Source organism: Solea senegalensis, linkage group LG2, assembly GCF_019176455.1.
Source record: "Solea senegalensis isolate Sse05_10M linkage group LG2, IFAPA_SoseM_1, whole genome shotgun sequence".
Taxonomy (NCBI): Eukaryota; Metazoa; Chordata; class Actinopteri; order Pleuronectiformes; family Soleidae; genus Solea; species Solea senegalensis.
The window spans coordinates 11,334,963-11,352,595 of NC_058022.1; the positions used below are offsets into that span (position 1 = coordinate 11,334,963).

The window sequence follows — 17,633 nt, forward strand, 5'->3', positions numbered from 1 at the left end:
TTGATAACAAATCATGTTAAAAGCTTATTTGTATCTTTTACATTACATTTTATTTACATACTTACCCACAAACAGGCTAGTTACAGCATACCAACTGGCATGTCCCCTGCTGTTTTTAGCCTTCCTCTTGTTGCGAGAGCTGCACCATAAACCCCAGAATAACTCCATGGCTCCATGGTGGCCTCATGATTAGACAGAGCCAGGTGACCACGTCCATATGTTGGCAAATGTCCACTGTGTTCACTCGTGCTAGAGTAAGACACTCTAAGTCCTACCAGCTCTTTTCCTACACAGATTCCTGTTATCGTTCAGCTTTGGTCAGTTCCCACATTTAATTCTTTGCGTCATACAGTAATGGTGCCTCACAGATCTGGTCCGTGTGTGGTAAATTTTTACATTGTCTCATCACAGCTGTTAGAGATTGTCTCAGAGCCTAGAAGTGTCTCCACCATTGAGTTAAATGTGTCATGTTAGTTTTTTGTTTCTTTTTGGGGGTTTGTAGCCTGGAAATGACTTTAATTTGGTCAAAATACTGTTAAAAAAACATTTGTTATAATATAGACAATGAAAGAATAGGTAGGTACACATTTTATAATTCATTATTAGCTTTATTATAATCTATTTTATTCAGTTGGTCCCACCCCTTTGTTCCCTTACTTGGTACCAAAAGGAAAAAACAGTGTATTTCAAATGGCTTAGGGAAAGCAATATGGCACAATACACTATGGTAATTTAGAGCTGGTGTCACACTAACCTTTTAACCAACATTTTTTAGCATTTCTTTAGTTTGCCTGACATAAAACTCCCAGGTTTGTATTTAGATGTTCTAAATGGTATGTGTTTTTGTTTTATCACGTCTGTCTAGTATGCTTTATCGTCACCTTGTAGATGACATTGTTGGGTACATTAGGACTGTGTCAAAAAAATCATACATTTCGTTATTTATATTGACACAGTCCTCTCCTCTCCTCTCCTTGTTTTTACTGTGCTTCTGGGAAAAATATATATCGTGGTGTTTGTACAAGCTCTGCTGTGTTTGCATCTGCTTTCTCTCCTTGCAGCCACACTCAACAGTTGACCAAATCTGCAGTCATAGGTTTTTTACTTACTTATAACACCCTGTGAACTCAAAATTCAAGCAAAAACAAATTAATTGTCACATTTTCGTGAAACGTCATGTTGCCGCAACAAATGGCTGTTAATGCCTACAAGTCCTCATGAGGATAATAGGCATAGTGTGACTGTAGCTTTGGCTTCGTTAAAGATTAGCACCACGTCTGTGTCATTGTGGGATTCATATGAGGTCAGTGCTGATTCCTAGAGGTGAAGACAGAAGAGGATTCACTCACATGTCACCACATAAAGTAGCAAATGGCAGAGAGTCAAAGCTCATGCTCATGAATCTTTTGCAGGGGATACAACAAGTGATCCATGTCGTTAGCGCCTGCGTCACAGCCAAACAAAGTCACATGGTCTAAAGACAGACTAGAGAGAAGGATTCAAAACCTGTTTTAAGAGATGTTGAACATGAAGTGCGATGCCAGAAAGCCCGAGCTTCATCCCACCTCATTCCTGACCTCCGCCCCTGCAGGTTCTCATCCCCATTGTTAAGCTGGACTATAGCCATGTTCAGTCTAGGTGTGGGTCCTTGGACAGGCGAGGCTACTCAGCAGGAGGTGGAAACGTGAGTCTTGTGACACAAGTCCAGTGTCTCAGTGTTAATATCAGTTATAATTTTGTGTTTTGCTTTACTGTATTATGTGTGTGTTTTTTTTTCCCCCCTTATTTTCGTGGCACTCATTCATGAAGGAAGCAGTGTTGATACCTCATTGCTTTTTATCAACATATCACCCCACCCCCACCCCATTAGTGGTTTGTGTCTTGTGAGGAACACAAAAGGTTGAATTTCTCCTTCAAAGCTTCACAGCATTCGACTTTGTTTGCTAATTTACTAATTTAAAAGCTCGGGTGAAAACAATAATCTAATAAGACGGTTGCCAGCATCTCTCATCCTCAACAGGTCGCACCACATGAAGTGGTTCCCTCGTAGCGGATTAACTTCAGACATTCAACGGCAGCAGTTACAGTGTGTAGTCCATCTGCAGGCTCTAATTTGGATCATGTGCATCATCAAAGTGTGGTTATGCAAGCCTAATGACGATAATAATAAATAATAAAACTTAATACTTCCTACACAACAGTGCATATGCTCTTGCCAAAACCTTTTTGTACTTTTGTACATCTGACACATGAGGGTCACCGTGGAGGACAACTGCTGTGTCTTCTTTGTTGACAGATGCATCACACTTACAGAATACTGTAACTGTAAAGTGTCGTTACTATGTGGATCATTGTGATACTGCATTGTGTGTTATTAGTATTACTTTATTAGTATAAATTGTAACAATATAGTGGCATATTTGTACAAGCATTTAGAGCCAAAAAAACAGAACAGTAAATACAGTAAATGATAATTGCTTTTTGTTTTGTAGATTTAATCAGTTATCAAACCTGTGTTCCCCCAACCTAATTTTTTTTAATTAATCATGACTTATGCTTAGTGTTGTATTCACATTGGAAATATCCCTGGGTTCTAAAAGTGCAAGAGCCATAAAGATAAGGTAAATGTCATATGCTTATTCACAGTGAGTGTTATATTGACATAGGCACGCTGTAAATTTGAAACACTTTAAATCAAGTCTGTTCAGGCGTTTTTGTAAACGTCTCACTCACTGGCACCAAAGTACAAAGTTTGTGGTGTAAATTGTGGGTAAATTCTTCATAAAAGTCATAAAATGACACACTTGACATTTGGCTTTCGTGCGAGCGAGCCACTTACAAAGCAAAACACCCTTCAGTCAGAAAAGTCTCTCTAAGAAGAAGAAGCGGTGGTATCACAAGCTTGTTCTCCGTGACAACAGTGCAGCATGTGTGACACAGTCAGCGCTGATTATGTGTCTGTCTTAACAAACATTAAGAGATTTCAATATCATTGCAGAAGCTACAGCCTGATGTTCACCCACGTCGACACAAACCACGTCTCTCATCTCTGTCTGTGATCTCATGCTATATGTGTGTGTGTAGAGTTTTGCATGTATAACAGAAGGTGGGCAGATGAGCGGGCTAACTTTGTGCATGTGGTGTTGTGCTCATGATTTGTGTTCTCCATTGTGGTCTCACTTTTCCTGTTGAAAAACAAAGAACACCAAATTACTGGTTACTAAAAGCGCATCAGCTAAATAAATGACCTGGCAAAGTGATTGCTGACCACAGACCTGACACAGTGTTTAATCCCAGGAGGTGGTGTCTTCTCTTCTTGTTCATTGTGCTGTGTCTAAAGCTGCATAGCCTCCGCTCGGTTTGCTGTTTGACTTGTTCTCTCCTTTTCATTTTTCTCCGTAAATCCCAGGATGTGTCAGATAATGACACTTTCAGCTGTGCAGTCTTGTTTTTTCTTTTTGTCTCAGAATTAGAATCACACAGCTTTATTTGTCCCAAAGAGCAATCCATTTCATTTACAGCAGCCCCCAGGACCATGCATGTATATACGTTACAAATAAACAAGCAAACAACAGAGAGGACGGGGCAGCAGTGGGCTGTAAATAATGGTAGATGGTGCGCCGATGCCCTTGTGTGGCCTCGCGTATGTACAAACTAAAGTGCAAACAATGCAGTTTGAAACACAGTGATAAATACATCATTCCAAGGAGGAGTGAAAAAATGTAATGGTCATTCCCAGAAGCCTTCTTGGTTCATCAGCCTGGTGTTTGCTGGGATGATGCGCTTAAAGTAGCAGTTTATTGATTTCAGTGGGTGGAGCTATAAGATGCCGACCTATGGATCTGCAGGGCATTATTTTAAATTGTGTTGGTCAATAAGAGCAATGGCTTTCTGATACCCTGCATACTCGTCGCAGAGTTTTTGCTGGACTATTTATTTTGACCTTCAGACCTTCACGATGCTGTTCATTCTCACTGTGTCCTTCCCACTCAGACGTGCTGAACCAGCAAAAAGACAAAAGAAGAAGAGAATATTAAAAGACATCTACTGAATCCTATATTTTAACTTTCTTAGTCGGTGGGTTTTCCGTCGACCACGCTTAACACAGAATCTCCATCATTGTGGTGTACACAGTGTATTCGATGATGCCAATGAGTGCCTAAACACCACTTGAATAGCTCGCACTTAGTCTTGTTATGGTTGGTTTAACAGACACCAGCAGTTTTCTGGACTGTTGTGTCGTAGCTACCGCTACGCTGACTTGCTTGTGTTTTCCAATAATTAAGTGCGGTGAGATCATCAATCATCCCTCATAATGTAGATAGCCGGTCATGCATCAGTTAATGTCCCATAATGCCTCATCTTCAAACTAAATCTAAAGATTAGCGCCGATGAGATGCACCGTATAATTCATATAAAGGGAAAATTGAGGGCCTCTCCTTGTGAATGTCAACTGTGACCTTGTCTTTTCCCCCCCCTGACTTTGCTTCTTTCAGGTGCAGATACAGAATAAGAAGATTGATTTGAGCCACGTGACCTCCAAGTGTGGCTCTCTAGACAACATCCATCATCGACCTGGTAACCTAAATATATACGACACTGTTCAACCGATGTGTGTGAACGAGCATCAGACAGTGTTTATCATCTTCTTTGACTGATGCTGATGAAGTCAGCGTTTGTATGTTGAAAGTGTTTTCCCGTCCACCGTTTTGGGTGCTTAGAATCATTTCTGTTTGGTGAAATTTTGGTGAGGTAACCAAATACACTGCAGATTCTAATATTATGCTGAAAATAATTCAACACACAAGCAGCACGGCTGCTGAATGGCAGGTTGTGCTTTTAACATGTTCCCAAAATGACTGTTTTGATGTGAGGTGTGAAAAACCACCTCCCACTCCTGGGTCATTTTGTGGAGACTCCGACAGTAGCTGCAGCAGTGCCATCTGCTGGCTGCTCACTGTATAACTCTTTATTTTTTAACCTTTATTCGATCTCTTGCATGATAATAGACACACATTTGTATTCTCCCGGACAGCATTACGTCACCTTTAATCAGGTGCTGCCACTGTGTGAATCTGAACAGATATTATTTGATACTTCCTCCACTTCTTCTTCCCAGGGGGCGGACACGTGCGCATAGAGACCGTGAAGTTGGATTTCAAAGACAAAGCCCAAGCCAAGGTGGGTTCCCTGGATAATGCTCACCACATTCCTGGTGGAGGTCACATCGTGGTGAGTGTCAGCTCTATGTCCCCGATCCATGATTTAAAGGAAAACAAACACGTTTTTGAGAGATTGTCGTAGTCATCAATGTAGGTATAGGTTTATACTCTTAATAACATACACAGGTCCAATTAGCCGACAAGTTTTCTTCATGTCAAGGTGTGCAAGTTAACTAGAAAGAATAAAACATTCATTAATCAACCTACAATTAATGTTTCTGTAATCGTATGGGTCAAGATTATTCTTAAACTATAATATAACCACATGTTTACTTAAGGAAAAAGAGTAAAGTTTTAATTTCACACATAGACAAATAGGTTTCCCAACAGGCCAATCTTTCAAAAACACGTTGTATTCCTTTATTCCTTCCTTTGGGGCTGAGAGTAAAGGTAAAGGTATAGTATAATAACGCTACCAATTTAAAAGTTTAACCATATCTTGGTTGACGACTACAGGACTAAGAGCAACAGCCATTGTGTGAGGACGACAAAACAGACCAGTTTGGAAGTGAAACTCCTTTAAATATTTTTGAACTGTCTTCTGTTTCATTGTTTTCTTTTTGAAGTGACTCATGTGTACATTGTTTCACATGATAAAAGTATGCATTAAATGTGTTTAAACTTACAAAATATTAAAATTCTGCATTTCGTCTTTTCCCCATCCACTTTTTCCATTTCACCATCTGCGTTTGTTAGATCGAGAGCCACAGGCTGGCATTCCGAGACCAAGCTAAGGCCCGAGTGGACCACGGCGCTGACAACGTTGTCCAGTCACCGGGATTGTCTGGATCGGCGTCTCCCCAACGCCAGCGTGACAGTCACCTATCCTCCTCCGGCAGTCTCAACATGTTGGATTCGCCGCAGTTAGCAACCTTGGCTGAGGATGTCACTGCGGCTCTGGCCAAGCAGGGTTTGTGAACAGTGGCTCTGCTCTTTGTTGTCTGCACTCCAGACATCGTCACGCTCATCCACTCAAACTTTTCTGCCCACTCCTGCCACCCTGAGGCCAAGCTCAGCTAAGCCACAGCCTCTGAACACCTCCACTTCAAGAACCATGTCTCAACTCTTCAAGTAGAGACTTGAATTAGGAGCTATTGTATGTATGGTCCTCTTAATTTCTTGTCTATTTTGAATCCAACTATGTGTTATTTCTGATTCCTTTTGTTGGCCTCTCTCTCTCTCTCATTGGATGATGTTGCATAGAATAGTTCAGATTGATCACTGGCCACAGATTAGGATGAGGACCAGAGATCAGTATTGTGAAGACGCTACCTTGGCCAGCACACCATGCAGCACGTGTTGTTCTTGCTCAGTAAACGTGCATGGACGCCAAACCCCCCTAACAAACCAAGCATCCTTACTGCAAGTCATTCTTATCATCCAATATATAATATATTTAACAAATATATATATTGAAACGTGTATAAAAAAAACAACAAAAAAAACCAACAGGTCCTTTGCCATCTAAATGTCCTCAAAACATTTTAAAAGGAAGTGACACGATGGCTATAAAATATTCCTGTAAAATTGCATTATTGCAAAAACTAAGTCTATGTTATGACGCGCATGTATTGATTAAAATATTACGAGAGGCTATTTTGTAACTAAACAACAATTTTAGTAAGTTATTTCCTCAATTATTGGATAAAACTCAAACCAAGTTCATGTTTTGTAGTTATTAGTTGTTGGTGACAGTGTCAGACAGCTGATTTGGTGTCGCTAAGGAATGCAGTCCTGTTGAAGAGCATCACACCCTTGTACCTGCTCAGTAGTTCATAATAGAATCCTGTTTATACACTAGAACAATATTTAATGCAGGAGTTTGTGCTGAAAGGCAAACGGCTAAGAAAGCGCTGTTGTCTTTGCAGCTGCAGATAATCAGCTCACACGAATGAACCGTGCGGACGTCTCTCCCTCGTTTGAACTGGGGAGGACACTACAGTTTAGAACCTGAGATTTAGCAGAAGAGCAGCTACTTAAAAATCTCTGTGTGAGAGTGCGTGTGTATGTGTGTGTGGACGCACGATAGGTGCAGATCACATGCTGTTTTACCACAGATGCTGCCATAATGTGGGTGTTTTGTTGCAATATGTTGAAGAAGAAAGTGTTTTTTTTGTTTGTTTTTTCTTGGGGAGGGGAGGATCCATTAAAAGACACTCGAAGAAAAATAAAAACAGAGGAAACATACTAAACTTCTGTTACACCTGTTGTTAGGAAAAAGTGTTTGGGTGATCTAGTTTTCTTTTTCAGACACCATCTGTGGTATATCTCGCCTCCAGCCTAATTACTGCCCTCACCTGCGACTGTTTGTTTGCTTCTGTGTTTTTTCTGCATTCCCCATCTCCATGTGACCCCTCCCTGCCTCCTGCGCCACCATACAGCAACTGTTAATGTATTTAAAAGGTCAAGTAGATGTACGCAGTTTTTCTCTTGTTGATATGACAACAATTACAATAAATAATGCCAATAAAAAGGACAAAAAGTGATGCTGGCGTACTGCTTTTTTTGCAGATGACGAGGCATGACATTTTAGGATTTTCTGGAAGATCGAAAGGAAAGATTGACCAATGAGCGTTATTTTGTTTTCACTGAGCTACAGTTGAAAAATGAGAATTTGTGTGTCAAGAGAAGCTGTAGCCTTTGTAAGAGTGATAGTAACAATTTATTTTAACTCGGGCAAAAAAACGAACATGCTCATTTTCAAAAATAAATCCTTCATCAAATACAATAAGGCACACATCTGGGGCAAAATGGGAGTTTGTGAACATTTTATTGTGAAATGGCAGAGGATACAATAAGTTAAGACGTCGGGGTGGGTCGGTGAGAAGTGGTTTCATTTTCATGGCCAGTCCTGGGCCAAAATCAGTCACCTAACTGGCAGATAGAGAGCCAGCCGGACAGTAAAGTGACACGAGAGGATCATCATTATCTGACCTTCCCCTCCATCACTGTTCCACTGTGAAAACCAGTGACGATTAAAAAAAGGAAACAGGAGGACTTAGGTGAAGATGATGTTGGGATGGCTTCCCTAATGGTGGGAGGAGGAGGAGGAGGAGGAGAGAAAAAAAGCACCAGTTGGAAAAAAAAAAAAAATGTTTTGGAACAAAACAAAATACTTCAGGAAATGACATCTCATAGTCCTTTGTTCCCCTGCTTCCTCAGATGGTACCGGAAACAGTGAGTGGATGTCGCGACACCATGGGGTCTGCACTTATACGATGATCCCCACCGCAGTGGCAGGGTCCTTACACTGACATGATGTGCTTGACAAAGGCTGTGGATGGAAGACCAAGGTGAAGAATAAGTAAATTAAATAGAATTGCTCCACCCTGAAAGTTCAAATGCAGGAGCTTCGTTACAGAAACTGCAGCAGTAAAGCACCGTTTTTTAATGCACAATTCATGCCAATTACCTCCGTTTATTCACTTAAAAATATCTGTGTGAGGTGAAAACTGTCAATTCACTTTGTGGGTTGAGTCATATTTAAAGGGACACTGCAGAGCTTCAGTAGTGTACACGTATAAAGATGGAGGGGGCTCACGAAATCAAAACAGCACATGGGTGATGTAAATATACTGTACATTTGTGATTTAGGATATTAAAAACATTGGTGTGGAGTATAATAATGTATAATATTAGCATGCGGTAAAAACTGAAAATTGTGGCTCACCCTCGTAGTTGACACAGCCGTTCTCGTCCTCCTGTCCTGCCATGAGTGCGTCAATCTCTTGCTCGTTCATCTTTTCTCCTGTAGGAGGAGACAGAGGACCACCACTGTTAATAACACAGTGACACACACACACACACACACTGAGAAACACTCCAGTGTTGAAGAACCACTCACCCAGTGTTGACAGGACAATACGCAACTCAGCACCCATCACTGTGCCGTTGCCCTCCTTGTCGAACACACGCAGACCCTCAACGTAGTCCTCGTACCCTGCCTTGTTTGGGCTGTTGACGATGGTCTGGATCATGGGCAGGAAAGCCTCGAACTCTACTCTCTTGTTTGCCATGTCTGCGTGAGGTGGGGACACAAACAAACAATGTCACTCTCATCCGGACACGAACAGTCCAAGCAGGCCCGAGATAACAGGCACCACATGGACAAAGTCGATGTTAGCCAATGTTACCCGAAACCCTTAAGCCCTGAAGCCTCACAGACTTTGATGATGTCACCTGTTAAGTGTCTGACTGTGAGAGGCTGCAGGGGCATGGAATGATAAAAAAAACACGCTTTATGCTCCATAAACAATACATTTAATAGCATATTCTTACCAAAGATGTCGAATTATGAAAAGTGGCCATGAAGTGCTTAAAATTGCCACTAGAGGGCCCTGACACACAGGGTGGACATTGGAACAGGGTCATTATTCTTTTTTTGTCTCTCTGCTACAGTCTCTTCACCTTCATGGTTTCTGATGGCTGTGGATAACGCATGGTGAGACTTCCACAGTGGAAAAGGTTCAAATCTGCCGCATGTGTTTTAGGTGGATTTCTGCACACTTAACTGACGACTACAGCCAAATGTGACATTTGCATCTGCAGTGTGAGCTGGACTTTTGACCTGTCATTGTTGAAAGGTGGAGATCCTTGATTCCGTAGTGAGACATTTATTTGTACAATAATATAAAAAATAACAAAGAATGTTTCTTTGTACTCTTGGGAGTAAGTACTGTACTGCTGATCCTGGTCATAACAATAATTGATTAAGACAAGGACTAGAGGTATCTTGTATTTTGTATGTCCAGATGAAGCATTTCAGTCCTAAGTGTTGTAAAAAGCTCAGTCAATTTAATATTGATTTGCAGTGAACATCCAAAAGCTTTACGTGTCCTCACCATCAGCGGAGGGGTTTCCCAGCATCTTGGTGACCTCCTTGTTTGTGGGGTTCTGTCCCAGAGCGCGCATAATGTCGGCGATCTGGTTGTAAGCCACCTTGTTGTCACCCACTCTGTCGAACAGGCCAAAGGCCTCTCTGTAGTCTGGAGCGCAGAGGGAGAGGAGGAGACATCACCTGTTATTCTTGTGTGTTGAGTGGTTCATGGTGTCCATCAAGGTGTTTATGATGACCAAACTGCACGTTGTGTTGTGACATTGTGATTTGATGTGTTATTACTAATATACTTTGTTCATTTTTATAGAAACAAATCATTTTTCATGTGATTTTGTATTATTTTATTGTTCGTTTGTGATGAATGATTAATTATATCCCAAAATCCAATTCATTTTAACATATGACATATGACAAGACACTGAATTGAACAGTGAAACAGTTTGGTCGTTAACTAGTGTTCATATTTCATTATATCAATTTAGCAACAGCCCAATTGCAATCATTTAGTGAAAATGAACCTGTGCAAAAAAAGAATACACTTGTTTGTGTAAGTGTAACAAACGCAGTATCCCTGTTGTTGGTTAGTGAGTTTTGCATTAATAAACAAAAGGTTATTGTTTCCTTCTGTATAGAAATTGCACCAAGTAAGGTTGTGGCTGTTGCGGGTCTGCCAGCAGGTGGAGGCAGCTCCTCTTCAAACAAGGGCAAGATGTCCCTATAGGCTGTGGTATTATGGAGTGAATAGACTGAGCTCCTGCCAAGCTGCCTCAACCTTCGTACTATTTCTATCTCATCTCTCTCTCTCTCTCTCTTTTAGGACCACCTTGGAATTGATAAACATAGCTGAGAATATGAGCCCCCTCCTTTTAAAGGCAGGGCCCCTCTGTGGCTGAGCCGAGCAGCAGCAGGGAATGCTGACTGCAGTGTAACACGTAGCTCTGCTGTGATGGGATGGAGTCCAGTCCAGGTTAGAATGGACCAGGTGTTTCTCCACATCAAACACTGCATCTGCCATTTCACTGTTTATCCGTATACTGTCCTCCTGCAATCCCTGAAATGAGCTGCTGAATATCTTTGGCAGCTATGAGAAAATGTAGCCTCTTGGCATGTGGTTCAACATCACTGATCTTGTGACAGAGTTTCATGTTCCCAGCGGGCTGCCAGTACACAACCTGCAAGTTCATATTAGGACCCGGGGATTTGTTGATTTCACGAGTGAGGCTCTGCCCTCCTGTCATCTGTGAGTTTTACTCAGTTTTCTTAAATCGAGTTAATTGACTGTCTTTTAATAATTGGTGCAATCAGCTAGTTCTTGTTTCCAGGTAGAGGCTGCAGATGTTCAGCCCACACACCCAACAACAGCTGACAACCACTTGGTGTGTTTTCAGTTTTTGTGGTATTTGTCATACAATTTTATCTATATATACATACATATATATATATATATATATATGTGTATATATGTATGTATGTATATGTATATATAATGCAGTATTCAGGTTAAAATTTCATTTTTGCCTTTCTGTTTTTGTCCCATGCAAAAAGTTTGTTTTAAATTGTCAGGATATTTGTGTAGGTTATTGGCTTTACTTTATTGGTCAGTTACAGATTTCATGAGGTAATATTCTCAAGGAATGTCTAACTATATGATGACTATATGTTTTTGTTTTTTAATTTTGTGTGTGGATTGCTTCTGAGGGGCAAGAGACACACACAGATGGTGCCAAAGGTGAAATCAGGTTTACTTACCATCAATTTGGTCTGCGCTGAACTCAATCTACAAGCCAACACAAAGCAGACATGTTCGTGTTCAACATACACATACAGGAGGTTTATATGGCATCTTCTCAGCAACCCAATCCCCACCATTGTGTCATACAAAAGGCCCAGCACAAACGGGCATTTGCCACTTAATCTGGACTAAAGAATCGGGTCTGAACCTGGATTAAACTCGTCTCTTTGCCAAAATTAGCTTCACCTGCTGGGGCCTGATCTAAAGAGGTCCTTCTTTAGCTACATTAACATGTCCACATTTGGCGTCACCCTGTCCTGGCATCACACTTTCGTCACCACTCCGTGCCAATCCAGGACGCTGGGGGGGGCGTGGCCTGAGTCTCAGTGAGCTATCCATGGTTCTAGTCCACAGCTCTGCAGCTGTTCCCACTAACTGCTAACCAGCTGCGCATCCCCCACTTGTGTCCCATGTCTTCCCCAGTTAATGTAAAGTGGAGAGAGATGTTCAAATGTTATAAACACTTTGCTCTCATCTTCCATCAAAGTCTGCGCATAACCTGACTCCCACTTTCAAAGTAGCCAAATGAGTTTTCTGTTGTTCTCACGTCATCCTTCTCTCAAATGTACAGTGAAAAAAAAGGAAAAGAAAAGAAAAGAAAAAAGAAGTGAAATCCCAGTTCTTCTTAAGCAGCAATGAATCAATCCCTCTCCATCCATCAATCCCTCCCCACTACAGAGCACTTCATGCTTTCACGGGCATTGTACCTTGACGGAGGACAGGTTGACAGCGGGAGCTGCGGGAGCAGCAGCGGGTTCGGGCGCCGGTGCAGGCGCAGCTGCAGGTGCCGGTGCAGGTTCGGCCTTCTTGGCGGGAGCCTTAGGGTCCTTCTTTGGTGCCATTTCGCTGAAGAGAAGACGGAGACAATTCCCGGTTCGGGTGACAACACAAGGGGTGTAGTACAGAGTGGAGGGGACTCAAAGCAAGACATCCCTGTTTGGGCGTATATATATGAGGCTATTTTTCCTCTGGACCCCCGTCAACACTGTCCCCGTGTAAGGATTGGACAACTGATGGGAGGGGTGGGAATAAGTGTGTGGTTCCTCTCTAAACATGGAATATAGGGCTGCGCAGCACAACGTGTTTATTTATGCCATTTATCTATAAGCACGGAGGAAAACACTGGAAAGAGTGTGAAAGGTTATCCCTCACCCCGCGGTCATGTGATTTCCTCTGGATCACAGAGTCCAACTTTTACGCACAGCGTTGCGCTCCATTACGCGCGAAAGTTAACTCATTCCCGTCTATTTGAGGTTGTTAAGAAGGTGGATAGCGGCGAACTGTATTGTTAAGTGTGATTAATAGCTAAACAACACTAATCTGCAGCCATAATCTGGAGGAACTAATAAAGCCCAATAACCCCCCCCCAAAAAGTGCCAATAATAACATTGTTGCTAAAGATTACTGGTTATATTTTTTTCATGTTTTTTCATTAATTGTGATATTGCATTATTGAATGAGTGGTGACGATCCACTTTTCCTTCCACTACAACTACTCCTACTTCTAATAATACTAAAATAAAATTGTTAATACTAAATAAGTGAACAAGACACGCTGATAAGTAGTTGCATTAACACGTACTTCTTCTGGTAAACATGTCAGGTAGAAATGAATGTCCCAGTTAATGGTCAGAAATAAGATACAGGAAATGAGTGGGGGGGTTTCTCAGAAGAAGTCTGTGGTTGTGTGCCCTGAGCCTCTTACACCACAGCAGATCTGTAATGAGTCTGATGATTGCTCAACCAAAACTGTTTCCACTCACCTTGTTTTTAGTTAAATTACTTCGTATTTTTAATCTATTCGTGTCCTTCAAGCAAGATATTCATGAATCAAAAAACTCATAAATAAACAGTGTTTTTCATGACAAATATGAAATGGTTGGAGGTTATGCTGGGATTTCAGCATAACATTATCATGATTAGACACTTTTTACTGATGTGAGCAAATCTATTACTGTGATCCTGCTCAACTTGTCAGATACTCTAGATAGGCCGGAGCTTCCAAAAGACACATCGATCATCACGCTTGGAATATAAAACGATGTACAACACATGTGGGATGTCTGCATCTGATGTGGCGGTCATAAAAACACATTCACTTGATTATTTTAGTCACCGTGACCTTCCTAAAAGCTTCAGTGGAGTGCTGAAACCACTTCACCAAGAATACAAATGCATTATCATCAAGCTATGTGTTAAACGTAGGAATAGATAAGGAATAAATACAAGTGGATGAAAACAACAAAAACCCAGAGAAGTGACTGATGAAAACAGTTCAAATTAGAAGTGGCAAAATTACCTTAAGACACCACAGACAGGTGTCTTTCAGGTCTATTAATGAGTCCTTGTTTATTTCGAGTCTCTGACAATGTGGAGCAGCACCTGTGCTCTGTCTAGGGCTCTTTGTCGGTGAGCATTCACCATTACTCTTGTGTGGCGGATGTGACGCACCAGCACAGTGCTATCACCTGCTGATGCCAATAACCCGAACAAGGCTAAGGGTGCAAATTCTGTCTTCTTAATTCTTGTCTATATCTGTCTCCCAGTGCCAACGGTGCGTCCCCCACCCCCACCATGACAGAGCCCGGTGGTAACGGAACTGCAGGCATTCTTCCAGTCCGCAGGCCCTTCCCATCCCCCAATTACTTGCTTTAACTGACCCCATGTCCACCAGGGCAAGCCAGAGAAAGCCTTAGTCCCTCAGCTGTCATCGGGGCTCACTCCACTGCACCTTCTCCGAGACCGGTTTCCCTTCCATCCACAGATAGAAACTGTGCTCCAGTCCTTGCAGCTGTGCTGCAGTCCAGTCTGAGTTCTATTATAGAATCTTGGGTTTTAACGGTAGTAGCTGGCTGATTTAAGATGGTCTCAGGTAATACACTGGGAGTCACATTGTTGTGCAAGTTACAAGACAGTATGTGAGCTGAGTCAGCGCAGTGAATGAATGAAATGATAAAAAAAAAAAAAATAGAAAACCTGGACCCATTCAAAATGTCGTTGCCCGTGGTTAATGTTTCTAAATATGTTTGAGTGGAGCCTGCTGCCACTGAGTCAGTCCAAGTATAAACAATCGTCTCCTTCTGACTAAACACGTAACCCTTCACTTATTCATCAGTGTCCACCTCATTTGGGAAAGCAATACCAAGACGTAAGGTCACATCTTTGACAGAGAGAAAGAGAGGGGTTGGCATAGTAGTGACACTCACCAACTCCGATTACATTTCAACAATCATCCCTGGTGACCACTGTGGTGTGTACCTACTTTTATTCTAGTCCACCCAAGTGGTGCTGTAGGTGATGATAGTCGAAAAGTTACACCGTCTGGGAAATGATAATGTCAGTAGATCATTTTGTGCCCAACCAACTACTTGATGTCATGCTATTTCCCGAGTTACGAGAAACCACCACCATCACCAGAACATTGGTCAAACTAATCAGGAGGATGGGAAATGCAGTAACAGCAGTAACAGAAGATAGAAAGGAGTCCACCTCTCTGACAGCAACACAAAGTGTAAAATAGGACTGAATGATTTGAGTTAAATATTTCATTTAGATTTTCCTGAGATTGTGATTTGATTTGTGATGATCTCCATCCTAATCCATCTCCATGCATCCATCCATCCATCTTCTACTGCTTTATCCTCCACACGAGGGCTGCAGTGCCAATTTCAGCTGACATAGGGCGAAAGGCGAGGTACACCCTGGACAGATTGCCAATTTTCAGTTCAATATTTACCGTGTTATAGATTTATTTATCAATGACAACTCAAAAACAAGGACTGTTTCCATAGAACAGAGACATTAAAAATAGTGACTGAAAATGGTTTGATTCGTCGTTCAGCCCTTGTGTAAAACTTAAACTCTTTGTTGACCAGATCAAGTGGGGGCTTCACGTGTCACTGTCACATGAATGTCTGTTCCAAATCGAACGGCAATCTATTTAATAGTTATTTCAGTGAGAACCAAGCTGACGGATGCATTGACATACCAACTTTGTCTCTATTGTCTCTAATATTACGTCTCAAAAAGTGTTGGAGACACTTTACATTTATGGTGCAAAGTGGTTTGAGTCTGAGCTCAAACAATACTGATCTATAATTACCCCTAGTTAGACTGTGAATGACAGCTGTCAGAGCTAATGATATTTTTTGTACTTGACCTGTGAACATTCTTTGGGCAGTCTGGTCCTCCAGTTGGCCAACTTGTGCAAGAAAAACCCTTTTTTACTGCCCTCTTATTCTAATTCCATGTAACAATGGTTACATTTTCCTTCTCCGTGTAAAGGTTTTTACGTTAAATCATTGGTTAGCATTAGGGACTGTGGATGTTTGGGCATTAGCAAACACTAGTGGGATACAATGATGAAGGTGGAGTGTTAAGGTCAACAGAACAAGCGTGTTTGGCTAAATACAAATACTGAACTTATTTTTAAAATGATTCCTCTGAATGCGCAAGAGCACTTTGAGTTGATATTCATTCATTTATTCATTCATCTTCTACTGCTTTATCGTCCACATGAGGGTTGTGGAGGTCATTGTAACTAATCCCAGTACTGGACAGGTCACCAGGCCATCACAGGGCCACATAGAGACAAACAACCATCCAAACGCACACTCACACTCACACCTACGGGTATGATAAGTGTCCAATTTGCCTAATCCCCAAATCTGAATGTTTTTGGAATGTGGGAGGAAACCAGAGAACCTGGAGAATGAGTTAATATTGCAGAGGGTTAATACAATTAAACAGAAGGCTGAGTTAAACTTCTGAATACGGATGACAGGAAGGCTTTTATAGGGTTATTCTTTTGCATGCTGGTATGCTTGAATCTATATTCTCTGTGTCTCCGCCCTCACTGTCTTGCTTTGTCCTTGGGGGTGGGGGGGGAAAGCAGGGCATATATTACCTTCCAGTTTTGTTTCAGGACAGGGGCTATAACTGTTTCCTCCATGGAATGATGGCGTGATATGAAGCACTGATGCCTGTCACTTTGCATTTCTCAGATTCACCGTCCACTTCACTGGGTGTTTTTCTTTTCACGTGGACCTGAGCTCTTACATAGCAGTGGAAAATGTGACATATTTTCTGAGCAATTAAGTTTCTGTGAAAGCGAAATGTCAGAGGCAATGATCTCAAGACACAGCACCTGTCCTACCTTGGGAGGCCTTTCTGCACTGAGAATGGTTAATGAAATGTAAGGAACCTGAGCTTAAAGAAAGAAAACGAGTGACGAGTGCAGTGTAGTGTAAGATTCCAAAGATGGCTCAGGCCTCCAGCTCCGTGGTATTTTGCCTCAGTGGAGGTACAATGTCAGGAGGGTGGCTGTAGTGCACTGACGGAACTTTCTTTGCTGTATAATTCACAGCAGAGGTCACACAGTCGGCCATCTGTGATGACTGGAGAGTAGATCGTGGACTCTGGGTCTGTCCACCTCTTTACCAACCTCCTACAACCCGTCTTTTTTCCGACGCAGAGTGCTTCCTTCCCTGCCCGCCAACCATGCCAAAAGGAATGAGGCTGTAACTGAGCCTGGTGGGACAGATGGAAACTATTTATAGTCTCTGTAGAGAGGTGTGAAGTTTCTTGGGATTTCTAAGAGCGGGGGGCATGGCTCCTTAAGGGGGCTGATGCAGCCTCTGTGGCCCGCATACTCTCTTTACCTCCCTCGCCCTGTTAAAAGCCCTTCTCTGGCTACACAGGGATTAGATGAGGGCAGGCTGAACAAAGATAGTCGCTGCCCTTTTTATTGGGGGAACTACCTCACTAGAGAGGAAGGGAATCC

The 17,633-nt window shown here is 42.0% G+C and overlaps 2 protein-coding genes across 2 annotated transcripts in view; one reads left to right on the forward strand and one right to left on the reverse strand.

Annotated features, from left to right (window-relative positions):
* The window catches only part of map2 (microtubule-associated protein 2), a 63,795-nt gene extending 56,438 nt beyond the window's left edge, over window positions 1–7,357 (forward strand). The window contains exons 18-21 of the mRNA XM_044019143.1: window positions 1,592–1,684; window positions 4,497–4,578; window positions 5,120–5,181; window positions 5,919–7,357. Coding sequence (XP_043875078.1) covers window positions 1,592–1,684; window positions 4,497–4,578; window positions 5,120–5,181; window positions 5,919–6,140 — 459 coding nt within the window. The 3' untranslated portion in view covers window positions 6,141–7,357. The remainder of the gene's footprint in view (window positions 1–1,591; window positions 1,685–4,496; window positions 4,579–5,119; window positions 5,182–5,918) is intronic.
* Window positions 7,358–7,973: 616 nt separating this feature from the next.
* Window positions 7,974–12,781, reverse strand: myl1 (myosin, light chain 1, alkali; skeletal, fast). Its single transcript, XM_044052865.1, has 6 exons — window positions 12,559–12,781; window positions 11,809–11,836; window positions 10,064–10,207; window positions 9,067–9,240; window positions 8,893–8,970; window positions 7,974–8,496 (listed from the first exon to the last, which is right to left on the reverse strand). The coding sequence occupies exons 1-6, from the start codon at window positions 12,691–12,693 to the stop codon at window positions 8,468–8,470; spliced, it is 588 nt and encodes a 195-aa protein (XP_043908800.1). The 5' UTR covers window positions 12,694–12,781; the 3' UTR covers window positions 7,974–8,467.
* Between the last annotated feature and the right edge of the window lie 4,852 nt (window positions 12,782–17,633).